Source organism: Petaurus breviceps, unplaced genomic scaffold (genome assembly GCF_028583685.1).
Source record: "Petaurus breviceps papuanus isolate PSGF00001 unplaced genomic scaffold, PetGlider_PUasm1.0 90879, whole genome shotgun sequence".
In the NCBI taxonomy this organism is placed as follows: domain Eukaryota; kingdom Metazoa; phylum Chordata; class Mammalia; order Diprotodontia; family Petauridae; genus Petaurus; species Petaurus breviceps.
Genome location: NW_027187368.1, coordinates 15,041,810 through 15,059,350, shown reverse-complemented (window position 1 = coordinate 15,059,350; position 17,541 = coordinate 15,041,810). Strand labels below are relative to the sequence as shown.

Genomic DNA, 17,541 nt, shown 5'->3' with positions numbered 1-17,541 from the left:
AGAAAAACTTGGTGTAAAGCCAAGCACAAGCAGATTTCCAGAGGACTGCTGTTGTGAACAGCTTTTATGATTCTGATTACACAGTATAGTGAACTCTCTATTTATTCAATAACAAATCAGAGCAAAACATTCACAGAAAATCAAGTTACAAGCATTCACAATGTTACAACTGAGAATCAAAACACAGCATTCATCATGACACAACTCATTAAAATGGCCACATAGTTTTCACCAAAGTAGTAACATAGTTTTAAACAAAGTACATTCATTTAGTCAATCACAAAATCCTTAATTCAATCACAAAGTACAAAAGTCAAAGTTATCCACCCCTAGGTCATAGTAAATCATAATCTTCTCAGTCAGTACATAGTATCTAAGTAAAGTCTTCTTTCAGCCCAACTTAAAGCTGGATCTCAGCTTCCATGGTCCTTCTTCCAGGGTCCCAGCTCCAGCTGTCACTTGGGTTCAAAGGCAGGCAGCTCCCAGTTCCTTGTCCAGTTCTTCATCCAGTTCCTGCTCCATATTGAAGCTCATAGTGTCCAGTCCACATCAAGTCCTTCACAGTTCCTGTTTCTGGGAAGACCACGCTTGACAGAGCCACAATAATATTCATACACATTCCCACCATCATCATCAATTATTCACTATCTGCCTGTGAAATCAACTCATACCCACGAACAAGGTCTGAGAATTCAACACAAATCATCAACATAGAAATCAGCACAGACCCACAAACAAGGTCCAAGAGGTCAATACAAATCATCAGTAAAGTCCCAGGGCCTCCAAAACCTTCCTCCAGAACTTCTGTAAACATACAACCAGAAAATCTTCTTTCAGGGCTTCTAGTTAGGTCCCAGGGCTTTTGTACAAAGTATCATAAACAAATATCAACACAGAGCAGACAAATAAAGTGCTGCGATACCACAAGTTTTCTCCTTCTTGACTGCCACCACAAGAGTCCTCTTCTCAGTTCTTCTCAATTCTCAGTTCAGTCTTCAGTCCAGCAGCAGCCGCCCTGCCTCCACGCTGCTTACCCCAGGAAAATTCTGTCTGTCCAGCTTGTGTTCTTCCTTATATATGGTTATTAGCTCCTCCCCTTCCTGTTGCAGGAGTTCATGAATTCTAGGTTTCACACGTTATGGGGTTCACACATTGTTTTTTAACAGACGATACAAGGCTCAAAAGAAACTTGAACTGAAACAAGATGTCAATTCAATAGCTGAAACAAGGTATGAACTACTTCTATGCTTGCCATTACACTTGGACAGTTTTTCTTGTACAAACTGACAAAAAGTGAGATGAGCAGAATCAGGAAAACATTGTACATAGCATCAGCACCATTGTGTGACTATCAATTATGAATGACTCAGTTCTTCTCAGTAAGACAATAATATAAGACAAGTACAAAGGAAAATGCTATACACATCCAGATAAAGAATTGATGGATTCTGAAAGCAGATTGAAGCATATCTTTTTACTTACTTTATTCTGCTTCATGGTTTTTTTTTTCTTTTGATCTATTTCTTCTTTCACAACTGTGATTAATATGGAAACATTCTTTACATGATAGCACATGTATTACCTATATCAAATTGCCTACCATTTTTAAAAGGGGGAGAAAAATTTGAAACTTAAACTCTTGTAAAAATTTTTTGCTAAAAATTGTCTTGACATGTAATTGGAAAAAAATAAAATAAAACATACAACAAAAAAATAAAAGAATAGAAGGAGGTGAAGAAAGATGAAATGGGAAAATAAGCAATAATTATAACATCAACCAAAAGAACAATAAAATGAAATCGAATGCTTTAAAGAAAAAAGAAGAGGTACCAACAAGGGAATCTGCTATTCTTGACGTGATTCTTATCAACAAGGAATAACCATTTACTAAAGTAGAAAAAAGAAAAAAACTTGGAAGCAAATAACTACTCCATCACAAAACAACATAGAGAAGAGTAAAGCTAAGAATAGTCTGACAAGCATGCCTAAAATTAGATAAAGCAGTGAACTCCATATGAAATCAAGGTCCTTCTGTTCTGGAGGTGTGAGTTGCTTTGTTGATATGTGATCCCTATATATGTGCCTCATCACCACTGTTCCTTAGATTTGTGCCCACTAGATTCTATATATGTTTGTTGGACGGTACGTTCCAGGTTTGGGGGAGAATGCTTTTTAACTACTATTCTTGCTATGCTGTTTCAGTAGACATCTTTGAGAAGAGCTAACTTAGTCTACTGGCTTACTATTCATGAAAAGCACACCAGTGGGGGCTAAGGAGCTAGAAATAGGCATCCACAGGGTTGCCCCTAGAACCTGAGGTAGTAACCAACCTCTGGGGACTCAACCTGCCAATGCAAGTACAAGTGTGAATTGGGGTATTGAGCCCAAAGGGCATGCTACATATAGTATTCAAAGCACAGTTTGTGAGAACTTAGAAAGGGGAGCAATGATCACCAAAACCCAGCATGGCTTCATCAAGAACAGGTTATTATAGATTAACCTCTTTTTCTTTTTTTTTTTGGGGGGGGGGGAGAACAGGGTAACTCATTAGCTAAATGATAGTATAACTCAGTGTATTTGGAATTGGGAGAACTGAATCCAAAAAGTAGTTATTAATGGGTTGATCTCAACTTGGAGAGAGCTCTCTAGTGATAAGCCCACAGGAATTTTTCCTTCTCATTTCTCATTACTTCTCATTTCTCACTTAGCTGCATTACTCTGGGACTTCTCTGAATTTTCCACCAACCCTTGAGTCAGGTATCTTCCTCACCACCCCCTGCTTTTGTGTGCTTTCTTCATTAGATTACAAGATGTTTGAGGGGAGGAACTGTCTTTCTCTTTTTATATTTGTATTCCTAGTGCTTAGCACAGTATCTTGCACAGAGAATGTGTTTAATAAATGTTTATTGACTATTGACCATTCATAGTTCTATAATGAGATAACAAAATGCTTAGCACAGTGTCTGGCACATAGTAAACATTCTATAAAAACTTATCCCTTTCCTCTTCCCTTCCCTTCTACTTAATATTGTCATCTGTGACTTAGATGAAGCCATATACGTCATACTTGTCAGATCTACAGATGGCATAAAACCTATAGGGACAGTTAACATGCTGGATGACAAAATTAGAATCCACAAGAATCTCAACAAACTAGAACAGCAGGCAAAATCTAAAATGATTAAATGCAATAAGGACAAATAGTTCTATATTTTGGATTCAGAAAATCATTCTCACAAGTCCAGGATGGGAAAGACAGGCAGACAACAGTTCTGATGGGGGGGAGGGGGTGGCCTTGAAGGTTTTAGTAACCTGAAAGCTTGATATGAGTCAGTGCCATGACATGAAAGTGATGGGGGTAGCAGTGTTAGCAACAAGTGTGTCAGCAATAATTGCTAGACAACAAGGAACCACCTGTCACCCTAGATAAACATTTTAACCAATGAATGCATTACCCATATAGGATGCTGATCATAAAACCACAAAAGGGACTTTCCCTAGAGCAACACCTGCTCATTATCCATCTTGGTTAACCTTGGGGTGACCCTGAGCTTATTATAATATCATTTGCATTGTGGTTCCCCCACCAGTGGACTTTTCTGTATGCATTGTGGATAGCGACATGCACAGCTCCACTTTGCCCTCATGACCAGGTGATCATGGCTTGGACCAGATTCAGGGCACTTGTTAGTATTTTCTGTTCTATATAAACTTCATGCTCCACTCCAGTAGGGTACCTATTTCCCTTAAATAATAGGGCCTGCTGGGGGCCTTATGCTGAATGAAATACCCTTTCTTGGTTTGGAGACAGTCCAAGTCTGAATTCTTTTGAGACAACACTGTGACACATGCCCATTACATCTCAAAAAAGATAAAAAACTAATGCTATCCTGCACTGCATCCTCAACAAGGGAGGTAATAGTTTCATTATAACTCAAGTCTACAGAGCTGTTTTTAGTTCTGGGCCACATTTTAGGTGTATCCAGAAGAGGAACATAAGAAGACATGCCTTAGGAGGATGGGTTGAAGGAACTAGCAATGTTTAAAAGACTGAAGAATAAAAGAATTGGAGGGGGTAGGGGAAGAACATAATAGTAATCTTTAAGCCTTTTGAGAGCTATCATGTGGAAAAGGAATTAGATTCTTCTGTTCAGTCCCAGATGGAAGATTTAGCAACTATAATTGGAAGTTACAAAGAGCTGAAAGAAAAGCACCCTTAAAATTAGAGCTGTGCAAGTGCAATGAGCTTTCTTAGGATAGTCATGGGCTTTGCTTCATCAAAGTTTCAATTAGAAGCTGGGACTTCTGGGGATTAAGAAAAGATGGTGTAGTAGAAAAGTATTAAGCTCAACTCTCCCAACATTCCCCTCCAAACAACTTTAAAATAATACCTCAAGTCCAATTCTAGAGTGGCTGAACCAAAAGGTCAGAGTGAGATACTTTTCCAGCCCAAGATGATACAGGAGATCAGAGAGAGAGATCTGACAAATAGGGGAAGAGGTTGGCCCAGAGCCCATATGGATGAACTACCAGTAGTAGGACTAGGTGGTGGTAATAGAAGCAGCAGAAGCTTTAGAAGCTCTCCACTCAGAGACAGTCGGGGAACCTGGCAACGTGTCAGAAAAAGATTACAGGAGGTCCCCTGTGCTAGCACTTGATGCAAGAGCAAATACTGTACAGCAACTCCATTGCCTATACCCACTTCTGGGTCATAGTTGAAGAGCAGAAAGGAATACTTTAAGTCAAGAGGGAGTGGAAGCCCTGAGAGGAAGTATCACTTCCAGTCCCAAGGGACCAGGGACCTTTCCTGGGTAAGGACCAATGTGCATACCAATAGAGCAGTGACCACTCTCCCCAGATCACCCTGGAAGCACCAAAACCTCCTTAAACCCCAGAACTACCTAGGAAAACAGCAGGGCAAAAAAGTCTGATTTTGAAACACATCCCCTCCACTCGACTAGAATAGAGTCCAACATTAACATAAAGTTCCAAATCAAGAAATAGGGTAGAAAAGTGAATAAATAACAACAAAAAAAGAACCTGACCATAAGAAGGTACTGGTGACAAGTGAAAGGAAAGGTGACAGGAAAGATCAAGACACATGCTCAGAAGAAAACAGCAAAGTAAAAATAGCTACAAGCAAATCCTCAAAGGAAAATATGTGAACTGAACACAATACCAAAAGAATTCCTGGAAGAGCTAAAAAAAAGTTAAATATCAAATATCAAAAAAGTCAAAATCAAATAAGAGTGATAGAGGACAAATTAGATAACGAAATGAAGGCAAGAGAAGAAAATTATAAAGAAATTATTAACAGTTTGGCAAAAGAGGCACAAACCACTGAAGAAAATAACACCTTAAAAACAGAACTGTTGAAATGGAAAAAGAGGTACAAAAACTAAAATAATTCCTTAAAAATTAGAATTGTGCAAGTAGAAGCCAGTGACTCCATGAGACATCAAGAAACAATAAAACAAAGTCAAAATAATGAAAAACTAGAATAGATGAGATATCTCATAGGAAAAAACTGACCTGAAAAATAGATCAAGAGAAATAATTTAAAAATTATTGGACTACCTGAGAGTCTTGATCACAGAAAGAATGTAGGGATACCAAGAAATCATCAGAGAAAACTGCCCAGATATTCTAGAACCAGAGGGTAAAATAGAAATTGAAAGAATACACTAATTACCACCTGTAAGAGTACCCAAAATGTAAATCCCTGGAATATTATAGTCATATTCCAGAGCTTCCATGTCAAAGAGAGAATAGTTCAAGCAGCAAGAAAAAAACCATTCAAATACCATGGAGCCACACAGGATTTAGCAGCCACCACTTTAAAGAAATAGAGAGCTTGGAATATGATATTCTGGAAGGCAAAAGAGCTGGGATTACAACCAAGAATAACCTACCCAGAAAAACTAAGCATAAACCTTCAAGGAAAAAAATGGATATTTAATGAAATAGGGGACTTTTGAGCATTCCTAATGAAAAGACCAGAGCTGAATAGAAAATTTGACTTTCAAATAATAAGACTTAGACATAAAAAGGTAAATGTGAAAAAAAAATCATAAAGGATAAATCGTGGGAATATGACACATATTTCTTCTAAAAAACTTTATCATTTTTAGGGCAAGTAGAAGGTTTCTACATAGAAAGAGGGTACAGGAATGAATCAATTATGTTGGGATGATGTAAAAAAAGAATGGATAGGCAAGAAAGAGGGTCGCCTGCCTAGGAAAAGGTAGAAGGGAGAAGAATGGGAGAAATTATCTCATATAAAAGTGGTGCACAAGGAAAAGTTTTTACAGTGGAGGGGAAAATGAAGTGGAGGGTTGAGAAATGTTTGTCACAGGTGTTGTCTGGGGGACTTGGAACTTGAAAAGACTACTCATCTCTCAGAATGGAAGTAGAGCTGGAACTCTTGGGGGGCAACTGGTACCTATGGGAGAGGGGAGGGTATGGACCCAGGGAAGAGATTTTGAGGAAAAAAAATGGTAAAAGAAAGTAACTGGGGGAGAGTAAAGATCAGTGATAGGCTGCACAACAAGTGACATGGTGGGGACAGGGAGGGTATGTCACTTCCAAGAAATAGCATTGTCCTGATAGTGAGGAACAGTGGGAAAGGGATAAGTATTTTACCTTGGGGTAAGCTCTACAAGGAAGTGACAGAAATAGTCTGGAGTTGAGAGCCCAGAGTGGATGTATACCTTGGAAGTTTTAATTCTATGAGGAATATATAGAATAGAGATAAGATAATTATAGGAATCATGAACCAGAAAAATGAAGATCTAGAATAGACAGAGAGGGTGGATAACAAAGAGAACAAGAGAAATCCTCTGACAAGAGGTACAAAAATAAAATTTTAAAAACTAATGAACAGAACTAGTTGAAGGGGAGGAAAGAAAGGGGGAATCTTCTTGATTAACTGAGAAGAAAAAAGGGGGGAAGAATTAGACATATAAAGGGGAAAAGGAAAAGAACTTACAAGCAAAATCCCAAAGGGAAAGGAATAACAAATGGCAGGGGAGATAGGGACTAAGGGGAAGACAGTCAGTGGGAATAAGACCCCCTTAAAAAAGAATAAGCTAAAGTACCTGAAGAAACATAGTACTGTGTATACAATAGAAGGAGGGGTGGATAACCTTTAAAAATATTAGAGACAAAGAGAGGAAAATATAAATCTAATTCTCATAACTTGAAATGTGATTGAATTAAACAAAAAGAATGACAGATTGGATAAGAAAACAATAGCCTATCATCTGATGTTTATAAGAAACATTTGAAAAAAAAATACATACACAAAATAAAAAGCAATGGGACAGGAAAAAATTTACTAATATATTGAGTGAATCCAAAAAAACAAGAGCTATAATCATACAATATAACAAAGCAAAAACAAGAATTCAAAAATAAAAAGGGATAAACAAGGAAATCACATTATGCTGAAAGGAACCATAGAAAGTAAATCAAAATCAGTAATAAGCTTATGTGTTCTAAGTGTCTTGGCATCCAAATTCATAAAGAAAACATTAACTGAGCTACAAGACAGTGACACAATAGTGAGAGGAGACTTCACTATCCCTCTGTCAGTTTTGGATAAGTCTAACAGAAAGATAAAAAGGAAAATTTGGAACTGAATAAATTGCTAGAAAACCTAGAGCTAAAAGATTTGTGGTGTCTTCTAAATGAGGTTGCAAAATAATATAAGTATTTCTTAGCACCATATGGAACTTTTACAAAAACTGACCAAATATTATGGCAAAGAGATATTGCAAACAAATGTAAAAAGGCAGAAATCATTAATATATCCTTGACAGACCACAACATAATAAAAATAGTCATTAGTTCAGGTACTACAAACAAAAGACATAGACCCAAGTAAAGACTTAAAACAAAATCCTAAATAAGGAATGGTTCAAAAATCAAATCATAGAAATATTTGCTATTGTGATGGAAAGTTATAATGATAAACTACATTAAAAAATTCTAAGATTGGGGTGGCCAGGTAGCACAGCGAGTAAGAGCACCAGCTCCAGTGTTGAGAAGACCTGGAGATCGAATCCCGGGCTCAGACACGTAGCACCCACCCAGAAACACCTGGCCATGTAACCTTGAGCAAGTTACTTAACCCCAATTGCTTAGGGGCGGCCAGGTGGCTCAGCGAGTAAGAGCACTGGCTCCAGTGTCGGGATGACCTGGATCAAATCCGGCCTCAGATACTCAGCATCACACCCAGAAATAACTGGCCGTGTAACCTTGAGCAAGTTACTTAACCCCGATTGCTTTAAAAAAAAAAAATTCTAAGATGCAACTAAAGTGATCCTAAAGGGGAAAAAAATCATATGCCTAGGGGGTGGTTAGGTGGCACAGTGAGTAAAGTGCAGGCCCCCAAGTCAGGAGGGTTCGGTTCCAGCCTCAGACACTTAACACCCACACAAAACAAACTATCTGTGTAACCTTGGGCAAGTTGCTTAACCCCAATCGCCCTCCAAAAGGCGCAAAAAATAAAAAATCATATGCCTATAAGCATACATTAACAAAATAGAAAAAAGTGGATTGATGAACTGAATATGTATTTTTTTAATTAGAAAGCAAACAAATTAACAAAACTAAAAGAAGCACAAAATTAAAGGAGAAAAGAGAAACTAGAAACAAAAAAGAAATGAAATAAAACTAAAAGTTGGGGTTTTTTAGTCTTTAAAAAGCCTAATAAAATTTATAAAACTTTTAGCTAATTTTAAAGAACAATGCAAAATTAAATCAATAAAATAGCCAATGAGCAAGGTGAAATCACAAAAAAAAAAAAACAGAAGAAATGAAAATAATTGAAACAATAAGCTAACAAAACTGAGAACACAAAAGAAAATGGCAAACCACTCCAGTATCTTTGCCAACAAAAACCCAAACTGGGTCACAAAGAGTTGAACATGACTGAAACAACTGAACAACAACAAGAAAACTGAGGCCCAGATGGGTTAAATGATTTGCCCAAGGTTACCACAAGCTAAGTGAGACACCAAATGAAGAAAAACAGAATCAGGGGCGGCTAGGTGGCACAGTGAATAGAGCACTGGCCCTGGAGTCAGGAGAACCCGTGTTCAAATTCAGCCTCAGACACTTAACACTTACTAGTTGTATAACCTTGAGTAAGTCACTTAACCCCAATTACCCCACCTTATACCCTCTAAAAAGAAAAAAAAAAAAAGGCAGAATCAGAATAGCAGTTTACATATTAACAATTACTATACATATTGACTATTGCTTTACTATATAAAAGGAAAAAATATACAGCTAGGTAGCACAGTGAATAGTGTTGGGCCTACAGTCAGGATGACCTGAGTTCAAATCCAGTGCCAGTCAGTTACTAGCTATGTGACCATGTGATCCTAAGCAAGTCACTTAATCTCTATCTGCCTCAATTTCATGAACTGTAAAATGAGGAGTAATAGCACCTACCTCCCCCCAAGGATCATTATGAGGATCAAATGAGATAATATTTGTAAAGCACTTAACACAGTACCTGGTATATAGTAGGTGCTTACTAAATGCTTGCCTCCTTCCTCCAAAAGTACAGGGATAAATGGACAAAAATAATGAAAGGGGATGGGAGAAGAAATAGTTGATAAATTGTTCTAAATATCTATATGATACTCATTTTAAAAAAAACTTAGTTGCAAATTTAATTGGATGGTATTACTCAAATGGATCTGTGACCTCAATGTAGTTCTTTCCTCAAAAGATACACATTGCAACTCATCCATGCTTGCCTATTCTGTGTGACTCTTGACCACATCCTGTGTCCAGCTGATTTACTATAAAGTATCAATCCAACACTTTAAAGACCCTCCTCGATTTCTCCTAGCATTGTGAGAGCACCCGTGGAGCACTCTGGCTGTCCATCTGTCATTCCTCACTCTTCCCAGGTGACCAGGCCGTTTTCTTTTCAAATCAATAATTCCTCCGTGGGTATATGTAGCATCCTGCTCACACTTGTCCTCCTCTCTATTGCCCTCCCTATGATACTCATCTAAAGTTAAACTTATCACAAATTTCTTACTTAAAAAATGAAAGTCATCCCCATTGCTGCAAGAACTACTTGCCGTCCACTGATGCCCATCGCCAAGGATAGCTGAAGACTCACCCAAGTCACCAACCCATCACAATCTGCATCCACCTTCCAGAACAGGGATTCCACGACTTCATCAGTCACAGAGGAAAATGTCTCCTTCATCACCTTTTGAAAACCTTCCATGTTCAAAGCTGAAAATGGGATATTAATCTATTCAATATACATTTATAAACATCTACTATATTGGAGACCACATCCAGGTGTCCTGATACTCTAGAAGGGCAAAGGAGCCAAGAAAAGACATTTGCTACCAAAGGGGTAGTTTCATCTGGGAGAAGAAGCTAGAGACAACAGATTCTGTAAAACATCAGAGTACCCAACCATATTCAGAAGACAATTTTCTCTTCATGAGAATATGGACGATTAGAGTTGGAATAGGCAGTGTGATTATAGAAATAGTGAAAAGTGGTAGAAAGAGTACTGACTCCAAGTCCAGAAGACCTAGAGTCCAGACCACACTCTGCTACTAGCTGAATATGTGACCTTGGGCAATGGGCAATGATTCATATCTATATAGTACTCAAAGGTTTAAAAAGAGTTTTCCTGACAAAAACCCTGTAAGAAAGATAATGCCATGGTAACTTACCTCCTCTCTCTGGGACTCTATTTTTACCTTTACAAAAATGGCAGTGGAGTAGGAAGGGAGAAATAAAGAGGGCTAAGTGGGCCTAGAGTTGAGCTAGAACAGGAGTTCTTTATGTTTTTTGAGTCATAAACTCCTCTTTGGCAATCTGGTGAAGCCTATGGACCCCTTATCAAAATAATGTTTTTAAATGTACAAAATAAAATGCATAAGATTTCAAAAGAAACCAAAGATTAGTAAAAATAAAGGGTTTTTTTCCTCATCCAAGCTCACAGACTGTCTTAAATCTAACCATGGATCCTCTGGGGGAATCTGTGGACCCCAGGTTAAGAAACCTGGACTAGAGAATTCTAGACCTAAAGTTGGAAGAGACCACAGAACCCATCTAGTCTAACTTTATCTCATTTTACAGATGAGGAAATTGGGGTCCAAGGAAGTTAAGTGACTTGCCCGATGTCATGCAAACAAAAAGTGTCAGGTGAAATTTGAACCTATGTCCTCTGTCCACAGACCCAGTGCTCATTCTCCTGTACCATCATCTCTAAGGTTCTTTCTAGCTCTAAAGTTCTGTGATTTTAATCATATTATACAATATTGACTGTTTTGATCTTAGATTGTAGGTTCCATGAGGGCAGAGACTGTCTTTTGCTTCTTTTTATGTTCTTAGCATGTGACTATCACATAGTAGGTATTTAATAAATGTTTACTGAACTGGAGAAGTTGTTATGTTGTTTGATTTTTTTTACTGGACCTGTGAATGTGTTGATATGAGTGATTCCCAGTGAGGAAACTCTACCAATGTAGATCAGTGCCTGCTCTGCAACTTAGTCTGCAAAAGTCATCTGGGACAAGGAGAGTTGAAGTTACTTACCCAGGCTAACACAACCAGAATGTTTCAGAAAGACTTGCACCTAGATATTCTTGACTCTGAAGGTAGTAGGCTTATTAAATCAAGGAAAAGTTGATTTCTATCCCTTCAATTAACCAACACCATCACCAATCCTCCTCTCTCTTATTCTTCTCTCTGTCTCACACACACACACACACACACAGAAACTGAGTCAAAGTAGTCTTACCTCCAGTGTGGTCTGCAGTCTTTTCAAACATTTTCTCCAATGTCTCTAGTATCTCCTGGTTAACACACTCTTCTGTATTTGGCTGGGAGCAGATAGACTGGCTAGTTGTGGTTGTCTCAGATTTAGCTCGAACCTTCTTTGGTCCATCTGATGTTAAGGACTAGAACGGAAAAGTGTTCCATTTTTAAGCATACTCAATTTAAAGTGAGATTTGAGGGGCGGCTAGGTGGCGCAGTGAGTAAAGCGCCAGCCCCAGAATCAGGAGGACACGAGTTCAGTTCCAGCCTTAGACACTTAACACCCACACAAAAAAACTAGCCATGTAACCTTGGGCAAGTTACTTAACCCCAACTGCCCTCCAAAAGGCAAAAAATAAAGTGAGATTTGAAGACATCCTCTTAAGAGGAGAAATTGAGTTTCTCTGATGTTATGGGCTGATGTATAAGGATTTAAATCAAAGCCCTTAGAACTGAATGGGTAGAGTTGTGAATTGATCCAACCATCCTGAAAAAAAAAATTGGAATCTGCTCAAAGTGCTATAAAACTGTGTATACCCTTCGATCCAGCAATACAACTTAACTAGGTCTATATCCTAATGAGATTTTTTTTTAAAGGGGTGGGGGAAGGACCAATTTGTACAAAAGTATTTATAGCTGCTCTTTTTTGGTGGCAAAGAATTGGGAATTGATGCCCATCAATTAAGGAACAAGTTGTGGTATATGATTGTAATGGAATACTATGGTGCTATAAGAAATGACAAGCAGGATGATTTCAGAAAAACATGGAAAGATTTACACAAACTGATGTAAAGTGAAGTGAGCAGAACCAGAACACTGTACATGGTAACAGTAACACTGTATGATAATCAGCTTTGAATGACTTAGCTATTCTCAGCAATACAATGATCCAAGACAATTCCAAAGGACTCATGATAAAAAATGCTATCCACCTCTAGGAGAAAGAACTGATGGAGTCTGAATGCTGATTGAAATATGCTATTTTTCACTTTATTTTTTGTGGGTTTTTTCTTTTTAGGTCTGTGTCTTATTTCACAACATGACTAATATAGAAATATTTTTTGCATAATTACACATATATAACCTATATCAAATTGCTTCCTTTTCCAGGGAGGGAGGACAGGAGGGAGATAGGGAGAGAATTTGGAACTCAAAATTTTAAAAAACGAATGTTAAAAATCATTTGTTGGGGCGGCTAGGTGGCGCAATGAATAGAGCACTGGCCCTGGAGTCAGGAGGACCTGAGTTTAAAGCCGGCCTCAGACACTTGACACAATTACTAGCCGTGTGACTTTGAGCAAGTCACTTAACCCCAACTGCCCTCCAAAAACCAAAAAAATAAAAATCATTTGTACATGTAATGGGGAAAAAAAGTAAAATTTAAAAAAAAACTGAATGATCAATGAATGCAGGGCATCATCTGGTCTGGGTCCCTGTCTTCAGTCACTCATTGTTCTCCTTCCTTATCTCTACCTCTTGAAATTCATGGCTTTTTTCAAAACTCAGCTAAAGTGCTGTCTCCTCCTGCAGGAAGTCATTCTTCCCCAGCCCCACTACCACCCCAAGGGCCTTTCCACCCAAGTTTACCTTATGCATCTGCTTAGCATAAAGTTCATATATACTTAGAGATGTATATGTCATCTCCTCCACTAGAAATATAAGCTCTCTGAGAACACAGATCATTCCATTTCTATCTTTGTATCTCCAGAACTTAGACAAGAACCTGGCCCAATTGATTTGTCATCCCTATTGTCCAGCTGATGCAAAGAAGATCCAGAAAAATGATTTGTCCAAAGTCATGCTTGACTAGCATTAAGTGCTAAAATCAGAAAAAAAAATCACACTCAGAACTGGAAGCCAACTTAGAAGTCAACCACTGTAATCCCTGCTCAAGTCTAAAGGAATATACTTGCAAATGTGATAAACATGTCCTCTCTACCTTCACGCAAGGCCTTGAGATAAATGTTCAGTGGAAGAAGGCCAAATGATTCCAAATTAACTGAGGATTCAATTCTATATTATTTCAGGTCTTTAAGATGTCAAGTCCAAGTCCAAACCACTTAATAGTATAGTGGGAAAAAACACTGGAATTGGACTCAGGTCCTGACTATCATATATGAGCTGTGTAAACATGAGCAAGTTTTATAACTTCTTAGATGCTGTTTCCTCTGATATAAAATAAAGAGGCTAGAATAATGATTTCTAAGGTTTCTTTCCAGCTCTAACATTCTAAAATTTGGCTCCCTCATACCTGTTATTCTCCCACAACTGCCCTTGCTCAGGCTGGTCTCCTCATGTTCCCCCAAGAAACTCTAAAAAGTCCATTCCTACTCCTCTTAGAATCACAGATTTAGAGATAAAAGGGCCCTTAGAAACTAACTAATCCAACCCCTCATTTTATAAATAGAAGCAGTGAAGACAAGTAGAATTTGAACTGAGTTCCTTTGACATCACCTATGAACTTTTCCATACTGCCTTCCTGTCTCTTAAAGTTCCCTCTAGCTGGAATTCTTACAATGGCCTTCCCCTATACCCAAAACTGACTCATAATTTAAAGGTCCCTCCCCCTACCCAAAACCAATTCATAATTTAAAGATCTACACCCCTCCCCCCAACAGCTTCAAGATTAGTTGACACCTGGAGGACTGCTGCCAGTAAAAAAAAAGAAGAAAAATGGCACAGAGAAACTCTATAGAATAGTTTATAGCTTCCCAGTTGTTCCTCACATACAAAATTTCAGATCCCACGTCCCCTATGCCTGGAATGTGCTCCCTCCCCACCTCTGCCTCCTAGAGTCACCAAGTTTCTTTCCAAGTTTAGTTCAACGTTCTTAAATCTAAACCAGGGAGAGTAATATAGAGAAAGAAAATGATAAACCAATTTCTCTAATGAATACTGATGCAAAATTTTTAAACAAAATAAATACTACCAAGTTTAGCTCCGGTGCCACCTCCACATGAGGTCTTTCCTGATTCTTTCTACCCCTAGCCCCCACCCAGCTGACACAATGACTTCCTTACCTTGTGAGATGAGATAGGTTTTCTGGATTTTTCATCTCTAGATGTTTTACAAGACCTGAAATCATAAGCAGTTTAACAATAAGTTTTGTGTGGAAAGATTGGGCAAGTAGCTTAAGGTCAGTCAATCAGAATAAGAATGAAGCCAGTGTCATTAATTCAATTAATTAATTCAATCCTTTCATGGACCAGTTAGCTATGTCCAGTTCCAGGTACAGAAGCTGAAGTCCATGTTCTTGGCAAGTCAACTCAAAAAACACAGACCTATAAAAACTCTATTAATTTTAGAAAAGAGGTCATTGGACTGAGTGTCAAGATAACTGAGTTTGAAGTCCAGCTCCAACACTTACAAGCAATATGATCATAGACAAGTCTTTGACTCTCAGTTTTCCCATCTATACAAATAAGGCTAATGATCTCACACAGGCATTGGAAGACCAAATGAAATATTCCCTCATTACAAACACTATCAAATATTGAATTCAAATATATGCTTTTGACTATATTGAAGAGTTTTTCTGTACCTGTGTTCTTCCGGGTTTTCAACATGAATGCTATGTTTTTTCAAAGGCTTTTTCTTGAATCAACTAAGGTGGCATTAGAGCACTAGGCCTGAAGTCAGGAAGACATGAGTTCAAATTCAGCCTCAGACACTTAGCTGTGTGACCTGGGCAAGTCACTTAACCTCTGTTTGCCTCAGTTACCTCAACTATAAAATGCAGATTATAACAGCACCTACTTCACAGGATTGTTGTGAAAACAAATGAAATATTTGTAAAGCCTTAGGACAGCACCTAGCGCATAGCAGACACTACGTAAATGTTTCCTCTTTCCCTTCCCTTCCCTTTGAACCACTTAGCACTATTATAAAAAAATTTGATAAAGTTCTAGACACTGCATTTTAGGAAGGTCACTGATAAACTGAAAAGTATCCAAAAGGCAACCAGGATGATCAAGGTCATTAAAGATGAAGCCATATGAAGATCAGCTAAAGGAACTAGGAATGTTGAACTTATATGAAATTAGACTTGAAGAGACAAATATTTTAGAGGCTATAGGAGTTATTTAATCCTGTTTGCCTCCATTTCCTCATCTGCAAAATGAGCTGAGGAAGAAAATGACAAACCACTCTAGTATCTTTGGTAAGAAAACCCCAAATGGGGTCAGGAAGAGTTGGTCATAACTGAAACTACTGAACAACACCAGCAAGAGGAGAATGGAATAAATTCTTTCTTATTGGCCTCAGAGGCATAGCAAAGAGTGAAGGCTGAAAAGAGCAACTTATATCTGAGATAAGGAAAATCTTCCTCCTAGAATTTTCCAAAAAGGAGCTAATGGGCTCCCCTCACCAGAGGTTGTCAAGAAAAGGCTGGATGGCTCCACATAGGGCCTGTTCTAGCTTGCCTGGGACCCGTTTCCTCATCTGTAAAATGAAAGGGGTTACAACAGCCTATTTCTACACTACCAAGCTGCTTGTTCAATTAAATTGATGGGATTAATTTGAAATAATGGAATTATTTCACTTGATGGTTCTTGCTAAAAACTCTTTAAAACCTTAGTCAAGAGGAGTTATAACATGGAATCAGTTGGGGATAGAGATGACAATCAGGAGAGAAGGGCCTGGGTTAAGAATGTACACTATTGGGGTGGCTAGGTGGCACAGTAAATAAAGCACTGGTCCTGGAGTCAGAAGGACCTGAGTTCAAATCCAGCCTCAGACACAACACAAAAAACTAGCCATGTGTCCTTGGGCAAGTCACTTAACTCCAATTGCCCTACCTTTCCCCCTCCAAAAAGCAAAAAAAAAAAAAAAAAAAAAGAAGAATGCACTATTCCAACTCCTGCCCACCAAGATAGTCTGCTGAGCATAATTGTATTTCCTCGCCAGTGACCAACACATTTCCATTCTGCTTAGCCTATATTTTAGTGACTTCCAAAAACTGCTCATTTTGCCCCTTAGTTATGATGACTTCCTTACCTAGCAATATGAGGTCCTTTCTTTGGATTTTTCATCGCCAGATATTTTACTTGACCTAAAATTAGAAATCAAAAGCAGTTTAACAATGAGTTTTGTGTAGAAAGACTGGGCAAGTAGCTTAAACTCAATCAATCAGAACACAGTGAGAATGAGGCCAGAGTCATGAATTCAATCCTCTTGTAGGCCAGCTAGCTATTTTCGGTTCCAGGTACAGAAGCTGAAACCCATATTCTTGGCAAAACACAGGGCTCTACTAAATCAATTAATTTTTTAAAAGGGGGGCGGCTACGTGGTACAGTGAATAGAGCACCGGGCCCTGGAGTCAGGAGGACCTGAGTTCAAATCCGGCCTCAGACACTTAACACAAAAACTAGTTGTGTGACCTGGGACAAGTCACTTAACCGCAACTGCCCCCCAAAAAGCAAAAAAAAGAAGTCAAAGAGGCATCAGAAGACCAAATGAAATGTTCTTTCCTTACAAATATCAGTAAGTATTAAATTTAAATATATCTCTTCACTACATTAAAGAGCTTTTCTGCACCTATACTCTTTAGGGTTTTCAAAATGAATGCTGTTTTGTCAAAAGCTTTACCTTGAATCAACTAGGTGGCATTAGAGCACTGTACTTGGAGTCAGGAAGACCTGAGTTCAAATCCAGCCTCAGACACTTAGCTGTGTGACCTGGGAAAGTCACAACCTCTGTTTGCCTCAGTTCCTTCAACCATAAAATGGAGATAAA

General features: G+C 38.3%; 1 protein-coding gene across 1 annotated transcript in view; it reads right to left on the bottom strand.

The window, feature by feature from the left end:
• The window catches only part of EFCAB8 (EF-hand calcium binding domain 8), a 132,214-nt gene that overhangs the window by 101,068 nt on the left and 13,605 nt on the right, over positions 1–17,541 (bottom strand). The window contains exons 2-5 of the mRNA XM_069073962.1: positions 16,804–16,858; positions 14,829–14,883; positions 11,792–11,951; positions 10,145–10,263 (exon numbers count right to left, since the gene is read on the bottom strand). Of these exons, the coding sequence (XP_068930063.1) occupies positions 10,145–10,263; positions 11,792–11,951; positions 14,829–14,883; positions 16,804–16,838 (369 nt within the window). The 5' untranslated portion in view covers positions 16,839–16,858. The remainder of the gene's footprint in view (positions 1–10,144; positions 10,264–11,791; positions 11,952–14,828; positions 14,884–16,803; positions 16,859–17,541) is intronic.